The sequence below is a fragment of the Hippocampus guttulatus genome, chromosome 8 (genome assembly GCF_054856545.1).
Source record: "Hippocampus guttulatus isolate MCC_2025c chromosome 8, RoL_Hgut_1.0, whole genome shotgun sequence".
Lineage (NCBI taxonomy): Eukaryota > Metazoa > Chordata > Actinopteri > Syngnathiformes > Syngnathidae > Hippocampus > Hippocampus guttulatus.
The window spans coordinates 15453302-15479409 of NC_141268.1; the positions used below are offsets into that span (position 1 = coordinate 15453302).

At 43.4% G+C, this 26108-nt stretch overlaps 2 protein-coding genes across 7 annotated transcripts in view; both read right to left on the reverse strand.

The window, feature by feature from the left end:
* The window catches only part of ampd2a (adenosine monophosphate deaminase 2a), a 24506-nt gene extending 7285 nt beyond the window's left edge, over positions 1-17221 (reverse strand). Inside the window, exons 1-12 of one of the 6 annotated variants that reach the window (XM_086116825.1) lie at positions 17078-17221; positions 15466-15535; positions 4345-4475; positions 3931-4061; positions 3510-3578; positions 2622-2733; positions 2364-2550; positions 1466-1607; positions 1296-1385; positions 1009-1138; positions 686-880; positions 442-573 (exon numbers count right to left, since the gene is read on the reverse strand). In XM_086116825.1, the coding sequence (XP_085972951.1) occupies positions 442-573; positions 686-880; positions 1009-1138; positions 1296-1385; positions 1466-1607; positions 2364-2550; positions 2622-2733; positions 3510-3578; positions 3931-4061; positions 4345-4475; positions 15466-15514 (1368 nt within the window). In that variant the 5' untranslated portion in view covers positions 15515-15535; positions 17078-17221. Of the gene's footprint in view, positions 1-441; positions 574-685; positions 881-1008; positions 1139-1295; positions 1386-1465; positions 1608-2363; positions 2551-2621; positions 2734-3509; positions 3579-3930; positions 4062-4344; positions 4476-5359; positions 5587-8261; positions 8408-13591; positions 13746-15465; positions 15536-15756; positions 15860-17077 lie in introns of those variants that run through there. The other 5 variants (XM_086116826.1, XM_086116824.1, XM_086116830.1 and 2 more) reach the window with 5 other exon arrangements.
* Positions 17222-20103: 2882 nt separating this feature from the next.
* LOC147201400 (G protein-coupled receptor 61-like) lies at positions 20104-23303 on the reverse strand. The gene is made up of 2 exons (XM_086117834.1): positions 23075-23303; positions 20104-21705 (listed from the first exon to the last, which is right to left on the reverse strand). Exon 2 carries the CDS (start codon positions 21494-21496, stop codon positions 20105-20107), a length of 1392 nt encoding a protein of 463 aa, XP_085973960.1. The 5' UTR covers positions 21497-21705; positions 23075-23303; the 3' UTR covers position 20104.
* Between the last annotated feature and the right edge of the window lie 2805 nt (positions 23304-26108).

A 26108-nucleotide genomic window follows, 5' to 3' on the forward strand; every position in this document is an offset into this window, starting at 1 on the left:
AGGTGACTCGGCTCCTCTCGGATTTTCAGTACAGCAGTAATATTGCTTGTTGTGCTGCACATTTTGTCTTCAGAAATCTCTTGCTTAAAAGCATAACATTACGGTCAGAGTGATGCAAGTTGTTAGCCTGTGTGCCAATGGTGTTTTCCATTATATGTGAGCGTTAAGATAGTGGAGGCTATGCGGTTGTTTTAATTACACAATTATTGAATTATTTTGGTTTCGTGCTTAGATTGACAGAAGCATTCAGCTAAAAGTGGCAAGAAACAGCTCGAAGCTTCTCATTTGAATGTTGACTGATGTTATCTGCTCAACTGATGCTTGTTGCGAAGTCACTTTGGCAGACAGTCAGTAAATCTGTTTGCGGCACAATCAAGCTTGTGGCCAATTTTGCATGAGCAAACCTTTGGTAAATTGGGCCCGAAGATGCTTTTTACAAACCTTGACTATGTGTGCAAAGTATTTCCCCTCAACATGATTGTCAGTCTTGATGAAGATCTCTCTGAGGATCGATTCTCCAATGGGGTTGTATTTGGCATTGAATTTGTCAAAGCGATGGAACGTGTTGCGGTCCTGTAAAAAAAAAAAAACAAAAAAAAAAAAACAAGTTAGCTCGTCCAATTTATTATGATCACTGTATCCTCAGAGGGGTTGATATCTGGTCCACCTTGCTGCAATCGCTCACCGCATGCATATCAAGCGTGTCGACGCTCAGGTCGAAGGCTGTCAGGTTCATGGTCTCAAAAACCTCCTTGAGGGTTTGACCTCGGCCATGCTCAATGTGAACAATCTCCCCAGGGTATTTTTTCATGGCCCTCTTGATGAAGCGCAGCAGGTGCTTCTGGTTCATGCAGGACGACGCGTGTATGTGTGTGTCTACCTGCATTGATACACACGTCATGTTTGCAATCTTCAAAAGGCAATTTGGTCAATTACAAACAAACACCAGGCTTTTCGTTAAAAAGTGGCATTCTTTTCGCTGAGCCAGCACCGTTTGGTGGATCTTACTTTGCGTATGTTGTAAAAGTCTCTGTGAGGAACTTTCTTCTGGGCTGCCAGCTCCTTCATCTCATTTAGGAGGATGTGCATTTGATATTTGGAGCTTAAATACTGTAGGCGCCGGTAGCAAAAAGATTTCCTGTTAGAACAGACAAAAGAAAAAGTTATTGTCACCCAGAGTCTGGACCACCTCTGCTAGAGGATTAAAAAAAAAAAAATCCATAGCAGAGATAAAAAGACACCAGAAAAGACGAAAACTGAACCAATTTTTTTTTTTTTTTTTTACTAATACTTACACTGGGCCATTAATGATGAGAGCCATCATGACGTTCATGTCTGCGATATATTCTTTCAGGTCAGGATACGGCAGGTCTAATAGGGTACTTCTGTAAATGTGGAGATGATGGACAAAGTCAGATGACACAGGCACTGTTGAACCACAGTCGTCCATATGCGGGACGCATACTTCTCCATGGTGGTTTTCTTGGTATAAACATGCATGACTCCATCTATCATCTTGCAACCATATCCCGTATCTGAAGGCAGACTTTTGGGGTCCAGATTGTCATAAGGGTGCGTCTCAGAGACAGGTGGGTGGACAGGAGCATCTGTACAAAAATAAATCAACAAAATAGTCATCAGAATCTAGTGGAGAGGTTGCATCATCACGGCTGTTGACTGTTGTGTTCAAAACGGCAGCACAGATCTTGCTCGGGGAGGAGAGTCAAAATGTCTAATGATCTAATCGTGCACAAAACAACATGGTTGAATTTGGGATAGATTTCCTTTTGCTCCACAGGAGACTGCCCGATTCAGAACAACCCCTAAAAATGATCCAGAAATGAACAGTAACAAGCAAAAGTTTTGCAAGATGCAAAACAGAAATACAGAATTGGATCACAATGGGAGATTGTCGAACCCTGAAAGCAGCACAAATCTGTGGTGTAGCCTAAAGGGGGGAGGGGGAAAAACTATCAGTGATGATGAATGTGGGGAAAAAAAGCTTCAATTTGCTAGGGAGCATAAAAAAAACTGTATAGTCTGGAGCAACAGGAAAAGAGGTCATGCGGTCCAACGAGTCCAGATTAGGAAAGAAGAAATCAGGTCAGATGACTGAATTTGGAATGCTCCTATTTTTCCCTTGATGGCACACATATTTTCGGAATGAAATGCCAAGATCCACGAGAGTCGATTACACAGTAGTTCACGGAGGCATCATTTCTGACATTTCAGAGAAGCCTAAAACCCCAAAGCCCCATGAGGAGCTATATCAAAACAATGCCGCCGTGTCATCAAAACTAGAAGGCGTTCGACGAAAAGATTATAGCATGTGACACAACTACATTGGTGAATGCATGTGATACCAGCGTCGACGGGGGTCTCGGGGAATTTGTCATAAATTCCCAAGTCCAGTAGCTTCAAGCCAAGGTCCTGCAAGGCGTGAGCTGTCGTCTTGCAAAAGGACTGCAACGACCTGTTGATGTACTTCTCCCGAATGAACAAAGCCTTCACCACACACTTGGCAGCATCAACCAGGTCAGTGAAGGGCACCTGATGAGACACTCCCGGTTGTTATTTTTCCCCCCAAAAAGACAATAAACAAACTACGAAGACTTCCTCACCCCGCATTTTTCCTCTCCAGATATTGAAACCCGCTGATACTCTCTCTCCATTGGCACTTCCCGCTCCTTAATGCCATTATCAACGGCATCAACACTCTTCTCCTTCATTAATCTTAATAGGGGGGGCAGAGAAGACAGTGCTGAGTTTCAAATCAGGTCAGCGGAGATTCATACCACCGCATAAAAATGAGGAAACTGCTCAATTCATCTTTGGGCTTTTTCTTTTGCCATCCAATTTTATTTTAGAAGCCTTTCAGCCAGAACACTGAGCATCTTTCAAGTCCCCAGCTTAGGCAAGAAGATGGCGTTGCACTCATAATGTCGCCAAAGAGCTGCGTAGGAAATCACGAACCAAACACTGAGGAGAAGTAACATATATCACATCTCAAAAGTATTTACAGAAGTTACTGGATATACAGTATTGCGGTTCTTCCCACCCTTCATTGAACCCGGACAAATTTTACATTAGGAAAAATCTCACGGCACACCAAACAAAACGTCGCAAAAAGTAAATACTGGACTCTGAAATGATGATGATTCTTCTCAACCGATGTACTCACAAACGTTAATCTGTTGCATGACTGAACAAGTTAAGTGTGCCTTCCGCCATCTAGTGGAGGAGCATGTCATTGTTAGCATACATTGCTAGCATAGCTCGACGAGCAAAGATCCCATTAGCGTACATCGCTAGCATAGCTCGACGAGCAAAGATCCCGTACATTATTTGGGGTCAAGGAAATAATTGTCAGCACAGTGACATAACATTGGCAGATCTCACGCAGCCCACCTGGATGATCTCTTGTCACACGCGCGCCAACGATGGTGAGGAACTCACTGATAGGTCGAAAGCGAAGAGCAAAATCACAACGTGAAGCGGCGCACACTCACTCGAGGTCTGCGACACTGTCGATTTTCAGGAAGTCCTGTTTGGCGCGGAGCAAGATCTCGGGCTCAAGCCTTGGCGTGAGAGGCGGCAGCGCAGGGAAGCGTGTAGGGGGGGGGGGGGCGGCGGGGGCGGCAGGGGCAGATTTGAGGTTAAGCACACTAACAGACTGTGAACAAAGGTACAGTATATGCACTACACACGCACACAAGAGACTGCTTAAAGAATTTACGGAATCAAGGTGAGACATGATCACCCAAATCATCAGATTAAGTCGTGCGGATTCGGAAAGCGGCAACCCGTCTCCTTGTGTGCCGTGTGTGTCCAAGCGAGTAAGCGCAAGTGAAAGCCAACACTTTTTTTTGGGTCTGCTCTGTCGGAGAATGCAAATGTACAACTTATGCGCGTCGGCTTGAAGTTCCTCACTTGATGTCCTGGCTGATCTGCCTCTCAAGTCTGTGCCGGCGCTCCTCCAGCTGCTCGATGGGGCTGTCCTCTGGGAACTCGTAGGGGGCGCTGCGCATCTCACTTTCTGCCATGCTGCGCGTGAACAGCTCCTAGGGGTCAGCACCAAAAACACAAGTCGCCAATGTGGGGAAACATCTGGGCTCGTGCTTGGGAGCGGAAAAACAAACAAGAACGAAGACCTCGGCCAAGGCTAAATCATTTATCATTGGCAAAGTCAATGGTTCAGGGAGTCTAAGCTCTGTATAGCTCCAAGGAGCTCAAATGTCATCTAGATGCAGAATTTCACAATGTTAGCGCATATCCCACTCAGAAACCCAACAGCCTTAAATTCCAATCAAGCCACGAACGAACACGTTGCAGATTCATTCTCACCTCTGCAATTTCTTTGTACTTCTCTTCCATGGAGGTGCGCAGGTCAACCGGGAGGTGTTTCAGAGTGACGGGGGTTCCCGGGAGGGAACGTTGGGGCTTGATCGGTTTGGACCCAGACACACCACACAGATCTGTAGGCAAACCAGATACGCTGGTCACTGATGAGTTTAACCCTTTCGTGCACCCTGTAACCTGATAACATGATAAGATGTCCACTGTAGGAATCGCCGTCCCTGAAAGGGTTAAATTAGAGGTGGTAGCCCAAAACCTCATTTGTTACTATTACTGACGCTACATACAGCGACCCGAGGAGCATCGTCTTTGTAAAGACTGGCTTTTGATGGATCACATGACAACGCGCGAGCTGCGTGTCCAATGTTTTGGTCAGTGACTGTAAATAAAACCGTGCAGGCTAATGGGGTGTGGATGCACACGGGCCACGTGCGGGCTGTTCCGGACCACGGCTAAATCCCAAACAATGACATCAATCACTTGAATCACTTCGGACTGAAGTTGAAACAGACATTGTGCATCAACTCACCCAGCAGGCAAAACAAACAACTGTACCGTCTTGGACACAAATAGAAAAAGGAGAGACTTGTGGTTGACCCAAGAATCCAGAGTGTGTGTGATGGTAAACTGCTCCGTCAACAAACTAAAATTATAGTCTCGTTTTGAGTCACTGTGAAAAATATTTGGGCTGGCATTTTGAAAGTAGTTAGGACAAAACATAAAACGACAGCCTTCTCGCAAATGAGTCATCAACATATTTCATAGGTACATAAACACATTTTCCTTGTACTTGTTTTATAACCGACAATCGTCCATTTGAATTTGACTGTACGCAGTGGGCAGCGATCAACGTGTGAATATTGTTCATGGTTGAATGTTGAGCAGAATCTCAAAAGCCTTCTTAAAGAGGTTTAAGAACCGCTGCAATGGTGCATATGAAGTGTCCTAAATGTCAAATTCGTTCATGGGTAGGTCCGCACAAAGCATTGGGTTGTACATGCACCTGAGGTTGACAGAGGAGTTTTCCGTTATCGAGACCTGCTGCAAACAGATGGCAGCGTCCACTCCACTCCGATGCAATCACGCTGAAAGAAAACTAGTTGAGGCCGCACAATTTCTGTCTTTGTGGTTCAGGGAGAAACAAGTTTCCCCCAAAAAATAAAAACTAAATAAAAAGCTCGTCCTGAGGTTTTTATTCCGTCGTCAGACACGAGCTTGTTATGCAGCCTATGAAAGTGACGTGTTCACTCACTGCAAGTGAAATGATGAGCAAAGGACAGTGACACCGTAAAACATGTCAACGCACACACAGTCCTCCTCAGTTTAGCATGCCCTAATCCCCCAGCCTCCCCACCCCAGATGACTCTTAATCCAGCAATCCTGAAACTATTTATCGCGGTCGCATCATGTGACTATACCGGGGGGGTAGACGACACACATCCATCCCAGCAACAGGCGCCCTACAACAAAAAAACAAACTTGTTTTTGTCGTCATAATGACTGGCGTCCAAATCTCAATCTAAAGTAGATGTTTTTCAATGCTTGAGTTGACAAGTTACGTGTGGACAAAGACGTCGCCTGGTCTGTAAACAACACGTGTGGGATGCCCTTGGCATCAGTATCATTTGGGGCACCTCAACAAAGGGGTCCAAGTGATTTGAATGTTTTTCGTTTCCTTCTTTTGCTCCAGCCACGGCAAAGGTGAGGCATTTCTTTGGTTCTCGGTGTGAATGCGTTGCTAAGGGTCGAGGAAGCGCCTCACCTCAAAAATGTCATTGGTTGTTTGTGAGAATGTATTTTGGAACAAAATGCTCCAAGCTCCTCCATCCTCTTTGCTCTGCCCCGGCATAACCTTTGGAATACTCAAGCTCGGAGGCCCAGGGCAGACAGTTTTGGCAGTTGCATTTTTATCATGTGTTTACTCAAGCAATGTTGACCAAAAAAAAAAAAAAAAAAAAAAAGCTGAAAACCCACATTTTATATCGAGTCTGTGAGTCCAACACAAAGCCAACTAAAAACTGGTTTCATGCTTCATGTTCACTTGTTTACTAAAGTTTCTAATTCAATAGCATGAGCAACTTGGGACTGGGAATGTATGGTCTCAATATAACTCATATTACGGTTTTTGTCACACACTGTTAAACCAAAATATGACAATAACTTTACTATGATTGCACGTATACATAGAATGAAAGCGATTCAGAGACCAGTGTCGAGAGAAACAGGAATTCCGCTACGAGAAATCTTATCTCGCTTTCGGGTCGCGATTGGCTTATGGTGACTGATTCAATCAACGGTTATCAAAGGTGTGAAGTGTTGCTCAATGGCCACTTCGAGAAGAACGACCAAGGTAAGTAGAGCGAGTGCTGAGAGCGTGAAGCCCTGCAGCGTTGCGTCTGCGCCGATCTCAGCCCTGTGTCACCGGCAGGCTGTAACCCGAGTACACAAAAAAGAAGTGACGGGGTCATGCTAGGACATCTGAGCCCACAGCATTTTTTATGAGTGATTCAGTCACGCAAAGCCAAGAAAGCATGACAACAATGTTTTTGTTCCGTACATACGTTGGCACACATTAGGTGTTAATTTGTGACACACCCTCGCACTCTCACATGGCCTGTTCTCCCATTTCATTCAAATACGCATAACATATCATTATGATCTATGTAATCAATATTATGCAAAGTACTGAGTTTGTAATTTTTACAAACTCAGTTACATTTCAACGATGGATATTCAGAGGATAGGTGTGAATACCTGATTTTTTTTTTAAATTAATCAAGATTTTTGCAATTTTACTACTCAGCGAAAACTGTGCATCTTGTGTTATCGCCACAACCGAGCTGCATAGGTGCATTTTAATAACAAGAAAATGTTCCTTTGCAAATGTAATCTTACTCATTCACACGTTCATACAAATATTGGTTGAACAATTGTTGCTTTTGTGAATTGTCAAACTGTACAGCAACATTCTTAGCTTAAGCTGTCAATGTTGTGCCCCTGAAGATGACGGCTGTTACAAGGAAAGAAAGAGTTGAATCTGCACATGCACGGTTTAATTTAAACTGTTTGGAATTGCAGGGGATATATTTTATAATTGATTTTTTTCCCCCCATTTAGAGATTTCACTTGGTTCACTTCGAGGCTAAGGATAGACACAGATGATCCTTAGCAACCAAAGATGAGAATAAACCTCCAACTTGGGTCCTCATCTTGAATATGATCTTCTAGGTAAACAAATGGATGACATTTGCCAGGTGAAACTCTTGTTTTCAAAGTTGTTAGGAGTGAGGACATCATTGATTCCACTGTGAGAGGAGTTTGGCAGGGAGCATTTTCACAGCTAACGTGACAGCCTTGATGAGGAAACAAGTAGACCACAGTCTGTCATAAGCCATCACAGAATAACAACACAAAAATCATAAGACAAGCTGCTCACACAAAAACACCGCCCCTAATGTGTCTCCTCTCTAATGAGACTGATCTTGACATTGAGATAATAAGGAACTGACTGAATGCACACTCTTGCGGCATGTATTCTCATTATGCTCTGAAGTGATTAAGCCACGCTGGGGGGTAACAGCACCATAGCAGATGCCCTGGATGTCCACCCACTGCAATAAACTGAAGCCCATCAAGCTTTGCTAAGATCAGCATCATAGCAACAGAGCAGCCTGGCAAAATGCATGACGCAGCCGCCTCTTCCATATGTCCTTCCCCATAAGAAAAACAGTCTGTCAGCATACCACACACAAACAAGAGTTTCCCAACACATCATCTGGGGCTTGTGTAACCTTCCTCGAATGATAAGAACCTTCGGTGCCGGCCATAAAGAAGGTGTTGAAACTTGTAGCACAGTATTCCACGTCAACACAGCAGTCATCGTGAATGAGTGTAAGTTACAATACCTCCTCTGCCCTGTCTTGCTTTCACAGTTACTGTCGCAGTGGCCCGGTCTGATCTCCTGCGGGATGCTGGGACATTTAACTAGGCCTGGGACAGTCGGAGTACCCTCCCCCGCTGGCCGGGTACACAAGAGAGAATGACAGAAAATAGAGAGCGAGAGAAGAGACAGTATATTCTGCCCTCTACAGCGTAAGCTGCTCTAGCGCCGCGATCTCACAATGTCCCTTCTTTTTCCTTTTGGCTCGTGCTGCTGTGCTGTCAATATGGTGTTGAGCTGCTTCCCCCCCTCTTTTCTGGCAGAGCCCCTCTCTCTCTCTCTCGTTTTCTCTCTCTTTCTCCTGGTGTGGCTCTCAGCTGCTTCCTGGTTTCCACCGGTTTGCAGAGCATTGGCAGCCAAGACTTTAAGCAAGCGGATTTAAATACTGGACTGGAACATACCACGGGGCAAAAAAAAGGGGGGGAAGGGTGCGGGGAGGGACCGGAACGAACCACCTCAGCATCCATTGTGCTTGATATTGGAGGAGGCCCTTTCCTTGTGGCCACGCCCACTCCTCTGCCTTGTTCCCTCCTCCTCCTCCTTGTCAATAAAGTTGCGTCATGATTGCGTGGCATTTTATATCGCATTTTATTTCAAACAAGGAGTCAAACTTCTTAAGTATGCGATATTTGCAGGAAAATAAAGAACTCTGTTTGGGATGTTTTTGTTTTTCATGTTTTGATTCACTTGTCGCCAGAGGATGTTTCACTGCGTTAGATTTATTATTGTTTGAAATATTTTTCATATTATTTTTCATACTTTACTATTAGTAGGGTGAGCACATATATGATTAACATGCATGCTAAATTCATTGAAGACTTTAAATATTCCTCTGATGTGAATACTAATACTGTATAAATATTAACTGACCAAACTGAAGCGGTGGTGGTGTTTTGTTATGTTTTGGGGGGGGGGTTCCCCCAAAAGGGGAAGCTAGTGCAATATTGCCTTGATTTTCATTCATTGTTCATTCATCCTAATGCTTGATTGTATAAATGTTCTCTAATTGGCTAGCAACCAGTCCAGAAGCTCATTTTCAATCTGTCAGGACACCATCAGCGGTTTATATAATGTGAACTAAAATGAACAGTCTGTAGTTGATAACCATAATCAGCACCAACCCAGTGTTGACTCAGACGCGCAAACACAAATGATCTAGTTTGTTAAGATGATTTGAATTCTTAAGCATGTTTTTCATAAAAGGACATGAAACCTCTCTGTATTCTAAAGGGAAATTCATTTCTTGGCGTGAGGGTTTTAACACATGCCTCGCAATTGAAAATAGCATACAGTCAATCGTAGTTGGGTGGCGCACTGTGTGTCAGCAGCAGGTTAGTGAGTACAAATATTTGACTAGCCGCAGGTGCCTGTCACCCAACAGAAGTAGCAGTGGCAATTTGGTCCAGCTATTTTGATTAATTATAGAAATATATTCTTTCAATCAATTCTCTCATAAAAACCATTTGTGACCTTAGGTGAAATCTCATCTACCGGTATCACACACAACATATGTATAAACTGTGACTGACCGATGTCTCTGTACTAGCAAAAGCTGACTGCAGTGAAGTTGGCTCGGATAAGGGTGAGAAACAGATCGAGACTTGCTTTTTCAGAGAGCTCATGAGCGGCACATGGGAGTAGCTGCGCGCTTTGTTTCCCAGTGCAAGGAACAAAAACAGGCATTGCAGTAGGGAGCAAATCTGGAACCTTGCACAGAAATTCCCACGTGAATTCACCACAAAATAGCACACAATGACTCCTCACATCTGTGCACATTGTGTCCAACTCTTCGGAGCCAACAGATGAGTTCCCAAAGGCCCTTATCTTCTCCGCAGCTCATCACACAAAAATACAAGCTATGTTGCACACACACATATGCAGGGCTGATGCACACCGAGGATCATACAGTACATAACCAAGGAAACGATTTCAAATGTCTGTTTCGTATCAGTGCCACTTTTACAATATGCGAATATTGCAGGCATGCTTTATGACATGTCTCAGGGAAAATACATTACAGTGACATTCAGTCCAAAGGTAGAAGCAATAAAAAAAATGAATAGTGTTCTGGCCGCACTCACATGTACTTGCACTTGACTTAGTTATTAAGAGATTATTTTCAAATCTACTTTAGCACTTTAACTCACATCAGTCTGGATTCACTGGGCTTTATTCACCTGAGTTCAAATTAATGAAATACAATGAACTACTGCCTATTCGCTGTACGCTATTCACAAATTCACCTTTTTTTTTCTTGGGGAACCTATCCTCAGCTATTTGTTGAAATCCGGCAAGGAGCATTTTTTTCGACCACGCTATAATGCTGTGTGGGAAGTAAATGAATAAAGACATTATAAGGGGTCTCAGCAATTGCTATCCGGTAATATATAGACAGGCCAAAAACCCGTGTCCACATTTTTTTTGGAACATGTGTCAAGCTGAGGCTATTTAAGCCTGCAGAGGATATGCTTGACCTTGTGTTATCTCTCCCACCTGTTGGGGTGATGGCTTCTGAGGCCCTCCCAAAATCGCTTTCCCACCACTGACAGACCTCAACACAAGAGGTATATGTAGCACCAGAAAGGCATTGAATTTTCCATTCAAACTCCAAGTATGCTGCAAACATGGCAACGAAACTTTTCATTGAAAACGTTTTTCAGAGTGGTCTTTGGATGTCATTTCATCACAAAAACAGACTACTCTTAAGATTTGTTTTTCCAAAACAGACAGGATCTAAATGACACTGAAATTGTATTAGAGTTTGCGATTAAAAAAGAGGAACACGTGAGTGTACTAAAACTACAGTCTCTTCAACAAAACCTTAACCGTATCTTGAATTTCAATAATCCATATTGCATATGCAATATGGCAAGTATGTCATGTCACGTGACAGTGAGGTTCTCTTTGTTATTGACTGAAGAAAAAAAACAAACAGCATAAAATCTACAAATAGTTTCTGGGACTGATGACAGCTCAGTGGAGGTTCGCAGCATGCAACTCAGATGGGTTGTTTAAAAAAAAAAAAATTTACACTGAGGTAACATGGCTCAGAGCAAACACAATGTCGCCTACAGCCACAGTACACCTGGCACTTGGCATGAGCATCTTACAGCTGCTTTCACAAGAGCTGGAGCAACAATTCGGCCTTGACATAGGTTAAATATTTTAGTTAGCCTGTTAGTTTAGTAGTATCACTATGCAAAAACATCATCGCGAGTCCCACATAAAACTTTGTCAAGGGGTGGCACAGGTCCAAGGAAGAATCCATTTCGATGTGGAGTTTTTCTTCCGAGTCTGGGGGAGGTACCAAGTGGGACAGTGACCTACCGGCTCCAGCAGAGGGCGATACTGTCAAACAATATGGTTGCACCAGGGAGTGGGAACCCATTTTAACGCACATTATCGCCACCCACAGGATTTTACGTGTGCAGCTTGTTTTTTTTCAGTCAAACTGGGACAGATGTTCAGCCTTGTCTGTGCTCCACTGAACATTCATCTTAGTGAAAGGCTATTTTTTTTAATACAGATCTTGTTTTGGTTGTCATTAGACTAATGTTGTAAACGGGTTTGTGTGGAAAATGGAAAAAGGGAGGGATCATTGAAGATTACATGGTAGCGCAAAGCAGTAATTCAAGACGAGGATAGAAATTCATTCCACCTTTCAGGTAGACACTTTAATAGCAACTCTATATCACGACACATAGCCCAGCCTGCTTTGGTACAGTGCTACATTACATATTCTGCTTCATGTGATGCCAATAGGGTCCTTTGGGATGGAGCCCCCTGCAGATGTAGAAAATGACAAACGTTTCCATGGGGGGGGGGGGGGTCAATACACATCAGAGAATCATTTCAAATCAATCGAGATTGCGCTAAGGGTGCTGTAGAGTTGAGTTTATTTTTATACTGGTAACAATTCAAACACAAGATGCTCAAGAGACAAGGCAGCAGATGCTTCTGGAAGACAATTAATTTGTCATTAAAAGTACCATAAGACTGACAAGGACTTTTGGTGGTCCGTATGTGGCTTTCATGACAGACCATGAGTCGGTTCAGCCGAGCGACTAATTGAGAGCACAAAAATGGCTGCAGAGACCTCTAAGTTATTTATGCCTGCAGCAAAGATGAGTTTCCTCAGCAAATATGGTATAGCAGCTACAGCAGCAGCTCCAGAAACACATTCGCACTTGGTCATAGCATGCTGCTACTGCTATACTGTGGTTGCACAATGAAATCAATATAAATGTGGAATTGCTTCAAAGTTGAATTGCTGGTCTTGTTTCTGCTTTACCTCAACCACCCAGCAGGCAGTGAAGCCTCCGCTTGATCTGGAATCATCTCATCACACTAACTCGAAAAGCATATTCAACACCTCAGACATGCAGTCAAAATATTGTGTTAATTGCTATGGATGTGGTGAAAACCCAGTATAGTGAAACCTTAAAAAAATCCTCAAAGAAATCATTTAATTAACCAAACCTCCCCAGGGCCAAACTGTCACAACACTAAAATCTTTAGTTACGGTACAGGGCATGTTTTAAATGCAATTTATTTTCAAATAAAGTGAAGTAAAACAGTCTATTAACTTTTAACATGGACAATTCAAGCCTTTAATGAACAGAAGAATCATGTTTTTTGTGGGGTGAGGAACATAAGAAGAAGCCGGAGGACTCAGAGAAACCCAACACAAGCACAAGGGAGAGCGTGATTCAATCCCCAAACTTATGAACTGTGAGGCAGACTTGCTCACCATTCGTCCACTGTCATGTCAAGTTCTCTACATCCAGAAATAAATGTTGTGCCATCATTTTAGGGAAGAAACTGGGAATAATAGGATAGTGAAATGTGATTATTATTTCTACGTTATCTAAACATACTCGTATTTTATCATAAGGTGCACAGAAAATGTCATTACCTCTTCATGGTGACATAAATAACAGAGATAAACCAACAAGATAAAATGGCTGCACAGCTGTGCGGCACCCAAGTGCAAGCGGAGATAACGATGGCGCCTGGCCATGCCTAAATGATAAGAGTCATCACAACAAAGAGGACGGCAAGTGGACCCAAGAGCCACGTTTGTAAATGTCTATTTGCAATATTCAAACTGAGCATAATGCATTTTGCACAACTCATTTGAAAAAGAAATTAATTTCTCAGCGTGTACAAAACTTTTTTTCAAAAAGGCAAAGCCTCCCACCTCCGTCAATGCCTCTTCCCTTCACGCTCCTTTTTCACAGTGCCAAATATTTAGCTTTTCTCACTGGAAAGAATCCCCATCTCATCCTCACTCACCAGTGCTGGTGGTGCTCTGCAGGCTCGCCCTCTTGCGGAACGGGGACTTGGGCTTCCCTGAGCTGTCGCTGGTAGAGAAAGATGCTGACATCTTGCTGCCTGCACTCATGCGGCGAGTGGAGCAAAGCCAGTTAAGGCTGCGCACAAACCAGAAGAGGGAGGGAGGAGGAGCGGCTCCAACGCATGAACTCCGTCTCACATTGGGGCAGCCAGGCAGCAGGACCCACGCGAGGCCGTGAGAGGGTCCTCTGCAGCATTCACTCCTCCTCCTCCCAGCCAACCGTAGGTCAAGAGCAACTCTAAAAGCAAGGATTGCCCAACTCCTGCAGAGAGCCATCCTCCTTGGTTGCTTTAGCAACCAGAAAATAACCTTTAAGCAGCTAATGTAAAGGGATCCAGCTGCAGGAGGACACTGGTTGCGAGAGTGCAGCTGTATGACAGCCAGCTTGCCACAAAATGGAGCAGGAAGGTGAGCGAAGGACAAAAGTTTTTTTTCCTCCAATGGTCTAAAAATAGCACAGATACACAACCAGAACGCAAAAAGGCAGACAAGAAAAATAAAACACTTGGAACGTGACCGGAGGCACTCAAACATACGAGTTTTATATCAGTGCCCTAATCTTCTTCTGGAAAGTTCAGAAAGAAAAGCTCTACTCGGACCAACAGCGGTCAACTATTTTCATAGTTGACTGCTTGTCACTGTTACTATAGTAACAGTGACAAGCGGCAATGTTAAACAACCACATGATTTGCGATTCTTATTGTTTAGCCGTTTATATTACATTCAGCAAGGGTTAAACATCAGCAAGGGTTAAACACAAATTAAGTCCTTGTACACTGCAACACTAATGTTAATGACATTACACAGATGCAGATTAATAAGATTTTCCTGCAGCAAGATGAAAATGCTTGTTATATTTATCTCTAATATTATTCCAAGCAAAAATACTCTGTGTGTGTGTGTGTGTGTGTGTGTGTGTGTGTGTGTGTGTGTGTGTGTGTGTGTGTGTTCCAAAAAAAAAAGACGTAGAAAAGATGAAAACTGAGTACATTTTGGAACACCAACTGCTTTTGCAGTCGGACTGAAGCAAGAACGGCCAACAGCACCATCAAGTGACAACAATTATTTATGCAGCTTGCAGTGAAATTCCTTAATGGACATAGACAATGATCAGCGTTGATCAACAAATATTTATTGTGTCGTTGGATGCATATTTAAATTAAATTACTTTTTAAATACAGGCAGCGGGGCATCCTCGTGATAAGCACGTATATCTCACAGTTCCAACGTTTTGTAAAAAAGCAAAAAAACATTTAATTCGACTACACGCTCGCTGTGCCCCATGTGCTATAATACACTGTACATGTCTTAAAACTTGACAAAAGCAGTGTTGTCAAACAACTCGCTTGATTTGTAAAATTACGTCCTTACCCAAAAGAATGACTTTGTACAATTCAATACTAAAACAAACACGTTACCTTAGCCATGGTTAGACAGGCTGGTGGGACAACAGCTATTCAAATGATAAAAATAAGCATTATTATCTGATATATTATCTACCCTGATAATTACATACGGGTAAAATTAAATAGCACAACTGCATGAATACCTGTCAAACAATGAGAGTACACATTACTTGTACTCTTCATCTTCAACTATCGCCCAAGACCTTGTAATTAGGACAAACTGGATGTATAGAAAATGTGCTGTATGGGAGTCACGTGACATCGTGATACTTGAAGATGCAAACAACCGAGCAAGGACATTTTAAAATACAGAAACCATAAAAATAATTTCGAAGACAAATTAGAAAAGCGGACGAAGAATATGTTATTACTAAATTGGTGAATAGTATGAGAAATTGGTTACTCACCACCACCCGACATGGTTGCGGATGAATCGGAATTCGGGAAGCAGCTCATTATAACAGGAAGTTGAGTTGCCTGTCAAAACACGACGAATCAATGGTTACTGTTTTTTATAAACCACTTTAGCATAACATTCGCTCGGGTATAAATGAGTTAAATGCCATACACCCCGATGGCTGAGCTAACTAGCCGCCACATTAGCTTTGTTGGTGTTTTAGTTTTTCTTATGGCAACGTGACCGTTATTGTCTAATTAATTATTGTACAAACAAATAAGCACGTTGTTTGTTGTTTTACCTTGGCTTTATAATATCAGCATTTGCGCAGTTAGTACAGGAACAATTGTGTCTTTATTGTTGAGTGCTGCATGCCGTGCACTTCAACTAAACCCACATTTCGTTCCGTCGCACCCAGCGTCCCTCTTGACTCACTTCCCTTTTAGAGACGCAATTGAATTAATATACAGCAGTATAATTTTTTTTAATTAAAAGCAATAGTCGTTTTCTCAAGCACAATGTTGAACACGTGTATTCATAGAAATGTCCTGAGATGTAAACAATAAAAAGGTAATAGCCGCAATAACGTGCTGCCACATTGTAACTTTGAAGACGGAAGTCCATCACTTTTACACACTACGTGAACCTTTGAAACGAGAAGCTATCAGTTATTAACAAATAAGTAGACTGTAGTGCAGGGAGTGGTATGGGTGGCTGTCAGGACACATGTTCCCTTTTCCCTTCATGTCCAAAGTGCCCTTTTGATTAGCAAAAAAAAAAAGGACAAAATGCTGATCAGTTTTTTGCTTGTAAACCACTTCCTTGTAAAATGTGTTGGTTTTTTTGGGGGGGGTTGACAAATGTAGACGATAAATATGAAACAAAACGATGAAAAACACGAAGCACAGCTGTAACTCTTATGCTCCATGTAGTCGAACTCTACTGCGCAAACAGACCCAATCTGCATCCGTATACTAGAAAGGGGAGCCGCTCTTACTGTCCATTCTGTTGGACTGAAATTCCACACTGTCTGTATAGCTGAATTCTGTCCAAAACGTCCTTGATCTACACTATACCCACACTATGTTCTTAAATTAGCTTGCAGACAATGAAATGTCTTTCCTATCGTATTTCTGAAGAAATTCATCGTCTTTTCACGCTTCTCTTCCGCCCCCGCACTCTACAGGGTCTTTTTGCATAATAGCACTTCAGCTTCAATGGCCTTTGCCCTCCTACAAGCAGTCACTGCAAACCACTAACTTGAAAACTTGACTCTTTTTCCCTTTACAACGACAGCAGCACGCATTCATACTTGTTCTCTGTAACAGGTTTTCTTATAATTCCCCTCAGGTACGAGCCATGCCAAATCGTTTTCATGCATTTCTCTACAACTGCGCTTTTATTTTGTTGTCAACTGCTGTGGCGCATTTTCAACAGTTTAAATACAGTTCAATCTTTTCAAAGTGTAAATTTAAAAATTAAAAATCATTCTCGATCTGATGTTAGGTGTTTTCACAGAGTGCGAAGGGAGTTTGCATAATATTATATATTAGATTCAATTTTCTATTTTGTTTAATCAAATGAAGTGGCAATGTCAATCAACTAACTGAACAAATACTCACACTATGAGTCCCAAGTCGTCTTAAAAATAACCAAAACGAATTTCAGGAGTTGTATGCTTTAGTCTGTAATATATTCCGAGAAGACGCACAGATCAGGACTCCCATTCGAGCAGGCTCCTCCCACCACCCACAGCGGCACTGAAAAATGTCACGAGGTAATAATTGCCATGGGGATGGCGCATCCTGGCGGATCTGGGGGCGAGTTGACTGAGGTCCATCGTAGGGGTGTGAGGATTGCCACGCTCCACCATCCTCCATTCTGGAACAGAGAAGCTGCATCGTTCTGTGAAAAGTCTTTACAGTTTTATTTTGGGTTTTTTTGTTTGTGTTTTTGCTTTTGAGTTTGTTAAAGTCTGAGAAGCTACTCTGTATCGTGGGAGCCGTGGCCTTGTGGATCACAAACTCCTGGTTCTGCCTCATGCAAAGAATATTGAATGATGAGGTTCAAGAGCTGGAGTGGCGCAGTCTCCACAGTCATTTGGTTGCTATGAAAAAAGGTGAGCACAGAAGGCAAAGATCTTGATCTAACTGGTCCATCCAGGTTCTTATCCTAAACTCCAGTCAGCCCATTTTGGATCATGTCCAAAAGGATAAGAACATTAGAAGAAATTACCCTGTCGGGATTGTCATCTCCTGCATTCCTCCTGTGCAATCATGAGAACACTGATGTGTTCTTTTAAAAACATAGAAACTCTTTATTACAACCATAGCTCTCAACGAACTTTTAGCTGTGAACGTTCTACACACGTGCAAGCCATTCTTTCATTTTAAAGATGATTTTTAAAAAAAACCAACCTAAACCCATTATTGAAAATGCTTCACATCATTCACCACTTGGATATACATGAAAGAACATCAAGCTGATTTCAGCTCTCTCACTCCAAAACTATAGAACATCATGGTAACCCTGTATTCCACGTGAGTAAACCTGCTATTTCGATTACTTCTGCATGTAGTTATCATATTCAAGGTTTGTCTTGTACATAAAACCTGATGAGGCAAGTCAAAGAAACCGCTATATACAGTACATTTCTCCTCCGCGATGATCATCTCCACGACTCGCAAAAAAGAAGGCAGCGGCAGGTCAAAACATTTCAGGCCCCTTGCAATCAATTTCAAAACATGTACTTAACACTCACGGACAAACGTAACATAAAAAGGATGAGTAAAGCAGCGCAGTACACATAAAGCACACTTACAAGTCTACCAAACAGATCATTGAGCAAGTGAAAGAATCGAAAAAGGGACGTAAGCACCCTGATCAAATGTTGAGCCTCAAGACAGTACAGATTTCTATTTCCTCCAACAGATGAGTTCAAGAGTTAGTTTATAGTCATAACACAACCTGCTCGCTGAAAGGAAATGATTAAAAAAAAAAAAAAACAGTAAACTGTAGCTTACATGATGTGTGCCAGGCTGATTCCAAGAATTCAGAAAGGCTTTATTCTGAATGAAAGCCCCACTGTCGAACTCAAGACAAAATAAATACTCCCATTCGTACTACAGCGTTGCACTCTTCATTTGTGATTACCAAAGGCAGAAGATCACAGCACAACAATTGGAATAATCCATCGGGACAAAGCTGGTGATCAAAGCCTAACAGCCCAGCTTGATATCAAGCTTGAGACCAGCGTTTCAAGATTTAAAAAAAAAAAAAAAAATCATCATTCACCGTACAAAGCTGAATGTTTAGCAAAAGCAGCTACCCCCCTAACCCTCCCAAACGTTTTTTCCCCCAAATATTTCAATTAATGAAAAACTTTTCAAACTGTTAAATCCACTTCTAACTCCTTTGTTTAACTACCGGTACATCCTTGTTTTCACACACTGTCAAAAACAGAGAGGAAACCCGATGAGGCAAAGTGCGATACAATCTAGAGAACTACACATTAGGTACACTTGGGCAAGTTAAAGACCCTGTAAAGCGAATGTCGAGGTTTTTTTTTGACTCTAAATGCTTTATCCACATTTCAAAATAATTGCTGAAAACATGTGCAAAGTCTGAGAACTATGTAGTACTCAGTCATGGAGCTACAGTGTTTTTTTTTTTTTAATTATTTCAGTTTTCCAGATTTTTTTTGTGTGGGTGTGGCTAACACAGCACGGCCTCCTTTCGATCATGAGTTGAACTTGAGCGCCTTGGTTCGCATCAGCGATTAACTGGCGTAATTGCAATGTGAAGTTATCTATGCCTGCACCCTAAAAAATACATCCTCTCTTTGGATAATCCGTTGGTGTGGCAACTTTAGAGTGCCCCGTTGTTGGCAGTGAGTGCGCACTCGTTACGGAGAGAAGGCGCAAGTGTGAGAGACAAGAAAGAAATACATCCGATGTAACAGTCAGTGTGTCGACGAGGTTTTATGCTGGTGTGTGTGCTTTAGAGCGCCTTGTTGTCATGGTGTGGAAAAGCCCTACCATGACACACGTTTTCCAGATTAAGCAGTTGTATTTGATTGACCAAAAAAAAAACAAAAAAAAAACAGTTGAGTGATATGTGGTTTCAGCGCACTCTGCGAACGCATCCGGAGAAAACAGCCTGATGTTTCCCATTTTGCGAACTCGACGATGTTTATAATCATTCAAATTTGGCAGGTTGTTAACATTCTTATCTGTGGTGTGAAATTTGCAAGACATATTTTCACTTTACAGGGACTTTAAGGAGAACAAGTTCATGGACTATTCCAAAAATTCTGCTTTTGCAAGATAATGCTGAGTTTTGATGGATACGGTCAGCGAGGTATTCATTTAACAGTATGCTCGTATTTTGATTGTAGTTTGCAGTGGTGAAAAAAAATGCACTGCGTCATACTGACAGTGGAAATTTTGCGGTAAGCAAAGGACTACGCTGGGCAAACCTCCCTGACTGGGAAAATCAAAAGTGAACATTAATTTGTGAGGATAGGCAGAATATTTTCATCCATCTCTTGTATTCACTCATTTAATAATAATCTTGTCGCATGTCATCAACAACTTTCCTGATGTCTGCAATTACAATGTTGTGAGGGGGGGGGGGGGGGGGGAAACGAGTTAAGTGTCCGTATCTATGTGGTTGTTTTTCGCCTGATCAGTATCCGCAAACTCATAGGTGTCCTCTGCGATTTGTCCGGGTATTCGAAAATCAACAGGTAGAGGATGCGCGGGCTCAGACGCTTGAGACGGAGCCAAGGGGCGGCAGGCCTCCCCCTTCAGACTGGAGGTGCTGTGCGAGTTCTGAGGTTCCAAGTTGCAGGCGGTGCCCTGAAGAAACTGGAGGAAATTTTCCTCAATGGAGCCTTCGCGGCTCGGCAGCCTGTCCTCCACTTCGAGCCCCGCTCGACGAAACAGGCACGGTAGATGTTTGCCCAGCTCATCCCGGATCTGTCTATTGAGACAGCCGTAGAAGAAGGGGTTGGAGGTGAAGCAGAAGTAACCGATCCAGGTGACCGCCTCCTCCAGAGATGCCAATGCGGTCGGGGAGCTGGCAGCCAGGGCGGAATACAGGTGGAACGAAAAATAGGGCAGCCAACAACACAGAAATTGGCCGCCCACCGCCGCCAACACCGCTGCCGCCTTCCCTCCTCCAAACGGCCGCGCCGGCGTCTCCCTTCCGGTCCCGGTCTCCGTCCCGGAGCTGGTAACCATCGTGGACCGGCTACTGAGCGACTCCGATCTCTGGCGCCGCGGTGTGTCGGTCCAAGTGGGTAAAGGCCCGTGGTGCATCGCGGCTACCCGAGCGACTTTGAACATGTTGCAGTATACGACGAAAATGACCAGCAGCGGACAGAGGAAGTAAAGCAGCGTGAAGAGGATCATGAACGCCAAACGATTCGAGCCGCCGCCCGTCCAGTGCAGCGAGCAGCGCCTCTGACCCTGAGCGGGGGGAGATGAGACGTCCCCACCTCCCCCGCTACCCTCCAGAAGGGGAGTCCTCGCACCTTGGAGGATCCAGGCGAGCAGCGGCAAAGCGGACATGGCCAAAGCTTTGATCCATATCCCCACGAGCACTGACGCCACCAGCCCGACGGTCATCTTCACCTCGTAGCGCATGGGGTGGATGATATAATAATAGCGCTCCACGTTGATGACCGAGATGGACAGGATGGCGGCGCTGACCAGGAACACGCTAAGGAAGAGGTAACTACGGCACAGGGCCTCCCCAAAGAAGGCTCGACTGGAGACCATGCCGAGGGGCATTAGCACCAAGGCGGCCAGCAGGTCCACCAAGCACAGGTGGAAGACGAAGGCAAACTTGTGGAGCTGCGGGACTTTGGCGATGACCGCCATGATGGCCACGTTGCCCACCACGGCGAGCAGATCCATGAACAGCATGGCCGCCAGGGCTAGCCACTGGGACGGAGGCCAGCCCTCAGCCAGAACGGAGGTAGACATGTTGGACAGGAGCTGCGGAGGCAGGAGGGAGGAGTTCCACGCTGGCTCCATCGGAGGGTGGGATGAGGCGGGCAGGCGGGGTCCCTCACTGGCCCATCACCCATGCTTCAAAGCCAGGAAGTACGGCCGCAGGACAGAGGCTTGGGAATTAGGTAGGGAGCCGCCCTGTAGTTGTGATGCTGGCCTGATGGTCGGGGAAGGTTTTAACAGTCTTTTTCATTTACAAAATCCTCACTTCTGCCCGCAGTCACAAGCACCCCCTGAAGAAAGAGAACACAGTGAGCGGCGAGTTTGCTCTGTTCACTCTCTCTGTGATCATCCAAAGTCAATCCTCAGATGAACTGACGATGACAAGAGAACTCATTTGAACGACTGAATGGCAGAAAGAATGAAGAACACAATCCCAGTTGAGTCACACATTTTCATTTGTTCTACCCCCAGCCCCATACAGGAGGTACCCGAAAGGACGCCATGTATCACAGGACACCAACTATATCGGTGGCTCTTGGACAAGAAATTGAAAATTCATGTGCGGCAATACACCTTGGCTAAACGTCACCCAAGCCGCAGTACACAGTCCACATAAAAATCATAAATATCCACTTTGAGAAGCTCTTGTAGTTGTGAAGTGTATGTGTGTGTGTGTACTTACACGTGTAAGTACATACATACATTCAAACTTACATGCATACATATATAGGGAGCCTTATTTTATCTTTTATTTCTATTTTATTTTCATCCACTAAGAATTCTATGTACTAACTGGGTTTTTTTTCTCCCCCTCTCCCTCCCTTGTTTCTTTGACCTTCGGGTTGAGTGAACGCTGGCGCGTTTTGGCTGCCGCTGCTCAACCCGTATTGTTTTGTGTTTTTTGTTATTGTAAAGTGTCCTTGGGTGTCTTGAAAGGCGCTTAAAAATAAAATCTATTATTATTATTATTATAACTGGCCACAATCTTACCACAATCCAATGACATATGTGTTAACAAGGCTGCCTGATCCGTGTAGTATTTCTAAGATCTTGTCTCAATCATCCATGATGTACTCGGTCAAGAACCAAATGATTAGGAACAGCTCACCGTATTCTGTGCAATTCTTCACAGCCCTCTGCTAACTGCCGCCACAATAATAAACATTGTCAGAAATGAACATTGGCATGATGGTAAAAGCAGAATCTTTTGCCACGTCTCACGTATTGGATGTTCTTATCCAGTGCCTAATGAAGTGTCTGAAGAGTGTGTACTCTGTGTATTAGAAGGACTTTCCATTGCATGCCCATACAATTCTGTCTCCAAACTCACGGAGCGCAAAGATGCATAGGGATATACTGGATCTTTTCTGATTATGACACCGGGAATTAAATGAAGACTTAATCCTTGAATGGTTGCCTCCAGTTAGCACTTTGAGTCTAAATCAAACAACAGGGTGCCCCAATTCAGATTTACCCTCCTGCCAGGTTTAGTCATGTCTTACCACCCACTCATTTGTATGTTAATCATTAATACATTACACCCGCTGTGTAAAGCAAGGCATTACCGGTGCATTTCTCGCCGTACATTAAGTTGATTCTTTTCCTCCCTCATCATTTTAATATAAGAGGTGGGGGTGGGGGGTAGAGAGCATGATGTACCTGAATAAGAATATTTCCTCGCACTGCTGCTTTGGGGTTGAAGGATGAGAATGTGGTGCATCTCGGACTCAAGCAGCGTCATGCACCTGCGAGGAACGCGGCCCCCTTCACTCGTCTTCCCGGCGCTTGTTCTGCTTTCCGCATCCTGGTTGACTACAGACGTGGTTCCATCCAATAGATGCTGATGGGAATGCGTGCAAAGACACAGGGCAGGCAGCCCACTCTCCTCTCTTCCCCTCCTCTCCTCCTTCCCATGGTTGCAGAAGAGGACCTCTGTGTCATTTCTCCACTGGGTCCTAGTGTATGTCGCGTTCATTTTGAACTGTTAGGAACACAGCACAGATATTACACGACGTCGTGAGTGCAAGTGGCTACAGTACTTGAGTTCCAAATTGAAGTATACGCCGAGGCACTGCGATCAATCTCAATCGAGACTCAAACTCGATCAAAAAGTTCCATTCATTTCAGTACACGTGAACAATTTTACAAAGAGGCTTCAAGATGGTGAATGACATTCCCATTTGAAGTTAATTGTCAAAATAAACATAAAACAAAGAGAATTACACGTTTTGAATTGCAAGGGCAACTTTGCCTTCATCTAGCTTAATGCTAACACACAATGCTAAATGTCGTAGATGGGCAAACAAATGTCAATAGTTGTGGTATTGTAACCCTTTGATCGATGAATATTTGAACAAAAACGCTCCATCAAGACATTTTAATTGCATTTTTTTCCCAAAACCTTTACTGAGCCAAGCCATACATATAGTATATATTACATTACCACAATCGGAGTGTAGTATTTCATTGCATGTTCCAACAACCCCACTAAAAATATATGGTTTGGCATATATAGATTAAAATTACACTTTGCTAAATATATACAGTATATATGTGCAGATATACTGTATACAGATTGCAATACATAAAAATTATACTCTTAGCGTGTTGAATGTGTTGTTCACATATGCAGAATTGGGGAAAAAAATAATGCACATTTTTTTGACAGTGGCGTTAATGTGAACAGTCCTATATTTGCACTCCTGCATGTTGAAATCCTTCCTTTTCTCACTATCTTCCATGTTTGTTTATTATTGTCACTCAATAGTGATTTTAGCAGTTTCATGGATCAGTGCAGCCTCCGGCACAAGATTTATAGAGAAGGTTTGGGAAGTGATGAGGCCAGCCTTCAGCCTCCATCATCTTAGCTTCTCAAAGTGGGGCTCCTGTTGCCACGGTGATCCTTTCCATATACTGTACAGTCCATCTCATTGCTGTCTACAGAAGGACAATGAAATCTGGACGATTATGGATACAACGAGACTCCTATCAACAGATTTTTTTTCCATTTTATTTGCATTTGTAAGGTTGCCCAACCATTTGCATTTAATGCCAATCACCCCCTCACACCTCCTTAACCATTCATGTAACACCTCACATGCACTGACTGATTAAATTAAATTGCTAATAGACAGATTCGAATAATGTCAGAGTGACAACTCAGCTCAATAGGTTTAGCAATGTTCTGCTAAGCTATTGTGACAGATCGGATTGGATTTGATGCTGTGTTTAGTCCAGTCCTAGTTAGACTATCTCGAGAAACAGACCACTTGACTGTCATTCACAAATTTAACGTTGATCCTTTAGCGTTTGCCTGAATGCGAGTTTGGTTGAGAGGACAAGTGATGCTGCTTTGGTATGGTTACAAAAGTACTGTTTGTTGTCTTAAGGCACACTGCAACATATTGAGATTCACACATACAGCATGCAGTATTGCCTCGAAAAAAAAATATTTCAAACTTTTTTTTGGCCACGTTGCAGAGTTATGAGGTTTTTTTCCATAAATTGGTGAATATGTGATTGCGCTAAAGCACAAATATGCGGGCGGGCGTCCACAGTCAATAAAGGAGATAAAAAGTCCTTGCCAACATATTTTGTATGGATATCTTTTGGCGGTCTGGGAATTGTGCTAACCATATTTCCTGACTACTGGAACAAAAAAACATGTATTAATAACATCATTTAGTGAGAACATCAGAATAAATTACTCGACATGCACTTGGTTTTGTTAACCGAACAATTTCCAGACCAGTAGAAACAAAACAGCATTTAGTGCAGTGTTGGGGGGGGGGGGGGGGGGTTTCTCAACATTCAACACTTTATAAAATGACTAATCAGTCGTACAAGTAACCCCACAGACACACACATGCACACTCAGCTCAGACAGCAGAACACACAACATGCGGCATTAGAGTAGACTGTCATTACAATGGTTGTCATGGTATCAAGATGTCAGGAAATGATGAGGAAAGGAGGCGTCAACATACAGCACACGCTGTAAACGTAGTACGTTAAACGATGTGCCTTTCTTCATATGTCATCAGGCGTTTGGAGTTAGATTTGAAGTTCAGTCAATGCTTTCTGGGAAAAACACGTTTCAAGAGTCAAACACAAGATACTTGTTGAAAGCATGATCAGGCGTGACGCAAAATTTCCGCCTATTTTGAATCACTGCACCAGGACATCACTGCCCTTCCAAATTAACAGGGGCAGTTACTTCAATATCAGTTGGCGTGCACGTTTTAATTTGAGCGAGCAAGCCGTGTAGGCTGCGCGTGCGTGTGTGTGGCCGCACGTGAGCGAGTGCGAGGGGGTGCGCTGTTGACTCATGACAAAAATAGCGGATTCCTCACTCGCCTGGCAGCACCTATCATTGCCATCGCAAATACAATGGTTTCCGTAGCAACCGTGAAAATAGACTCCACATTCACACTCGGAAATAGCAAAAGGACGGCGGCTCGAACCCCAGAGTGCCACCACCGCCGATCACTCGGAGAACCGATATCAGCTGCACTCACTTGTCAGCTCATGCCCATTGCAGCATTTAGTCAAACTGATTTATTGACGCCTACACAAACAGCCAGCCCTGATACGCCCTGAGTGGGATAATATTGACCTGCCTGTTTGATGAAATCATTTTGCACCAAAGGAAACCTCGCATGATAACTGTTGTTTATGATTTGATCAAAGTAAT

Excerpts from the sequence above, each read along its gene's own strand:
- LOC147201400 (XM_086117834.1), bottom strand. The coding sequence starts at position 21,496 with ATGGAGCCAGCGTGGAACTCCTCCCTCCTGCCTCCGCAGCTCCTGTCC.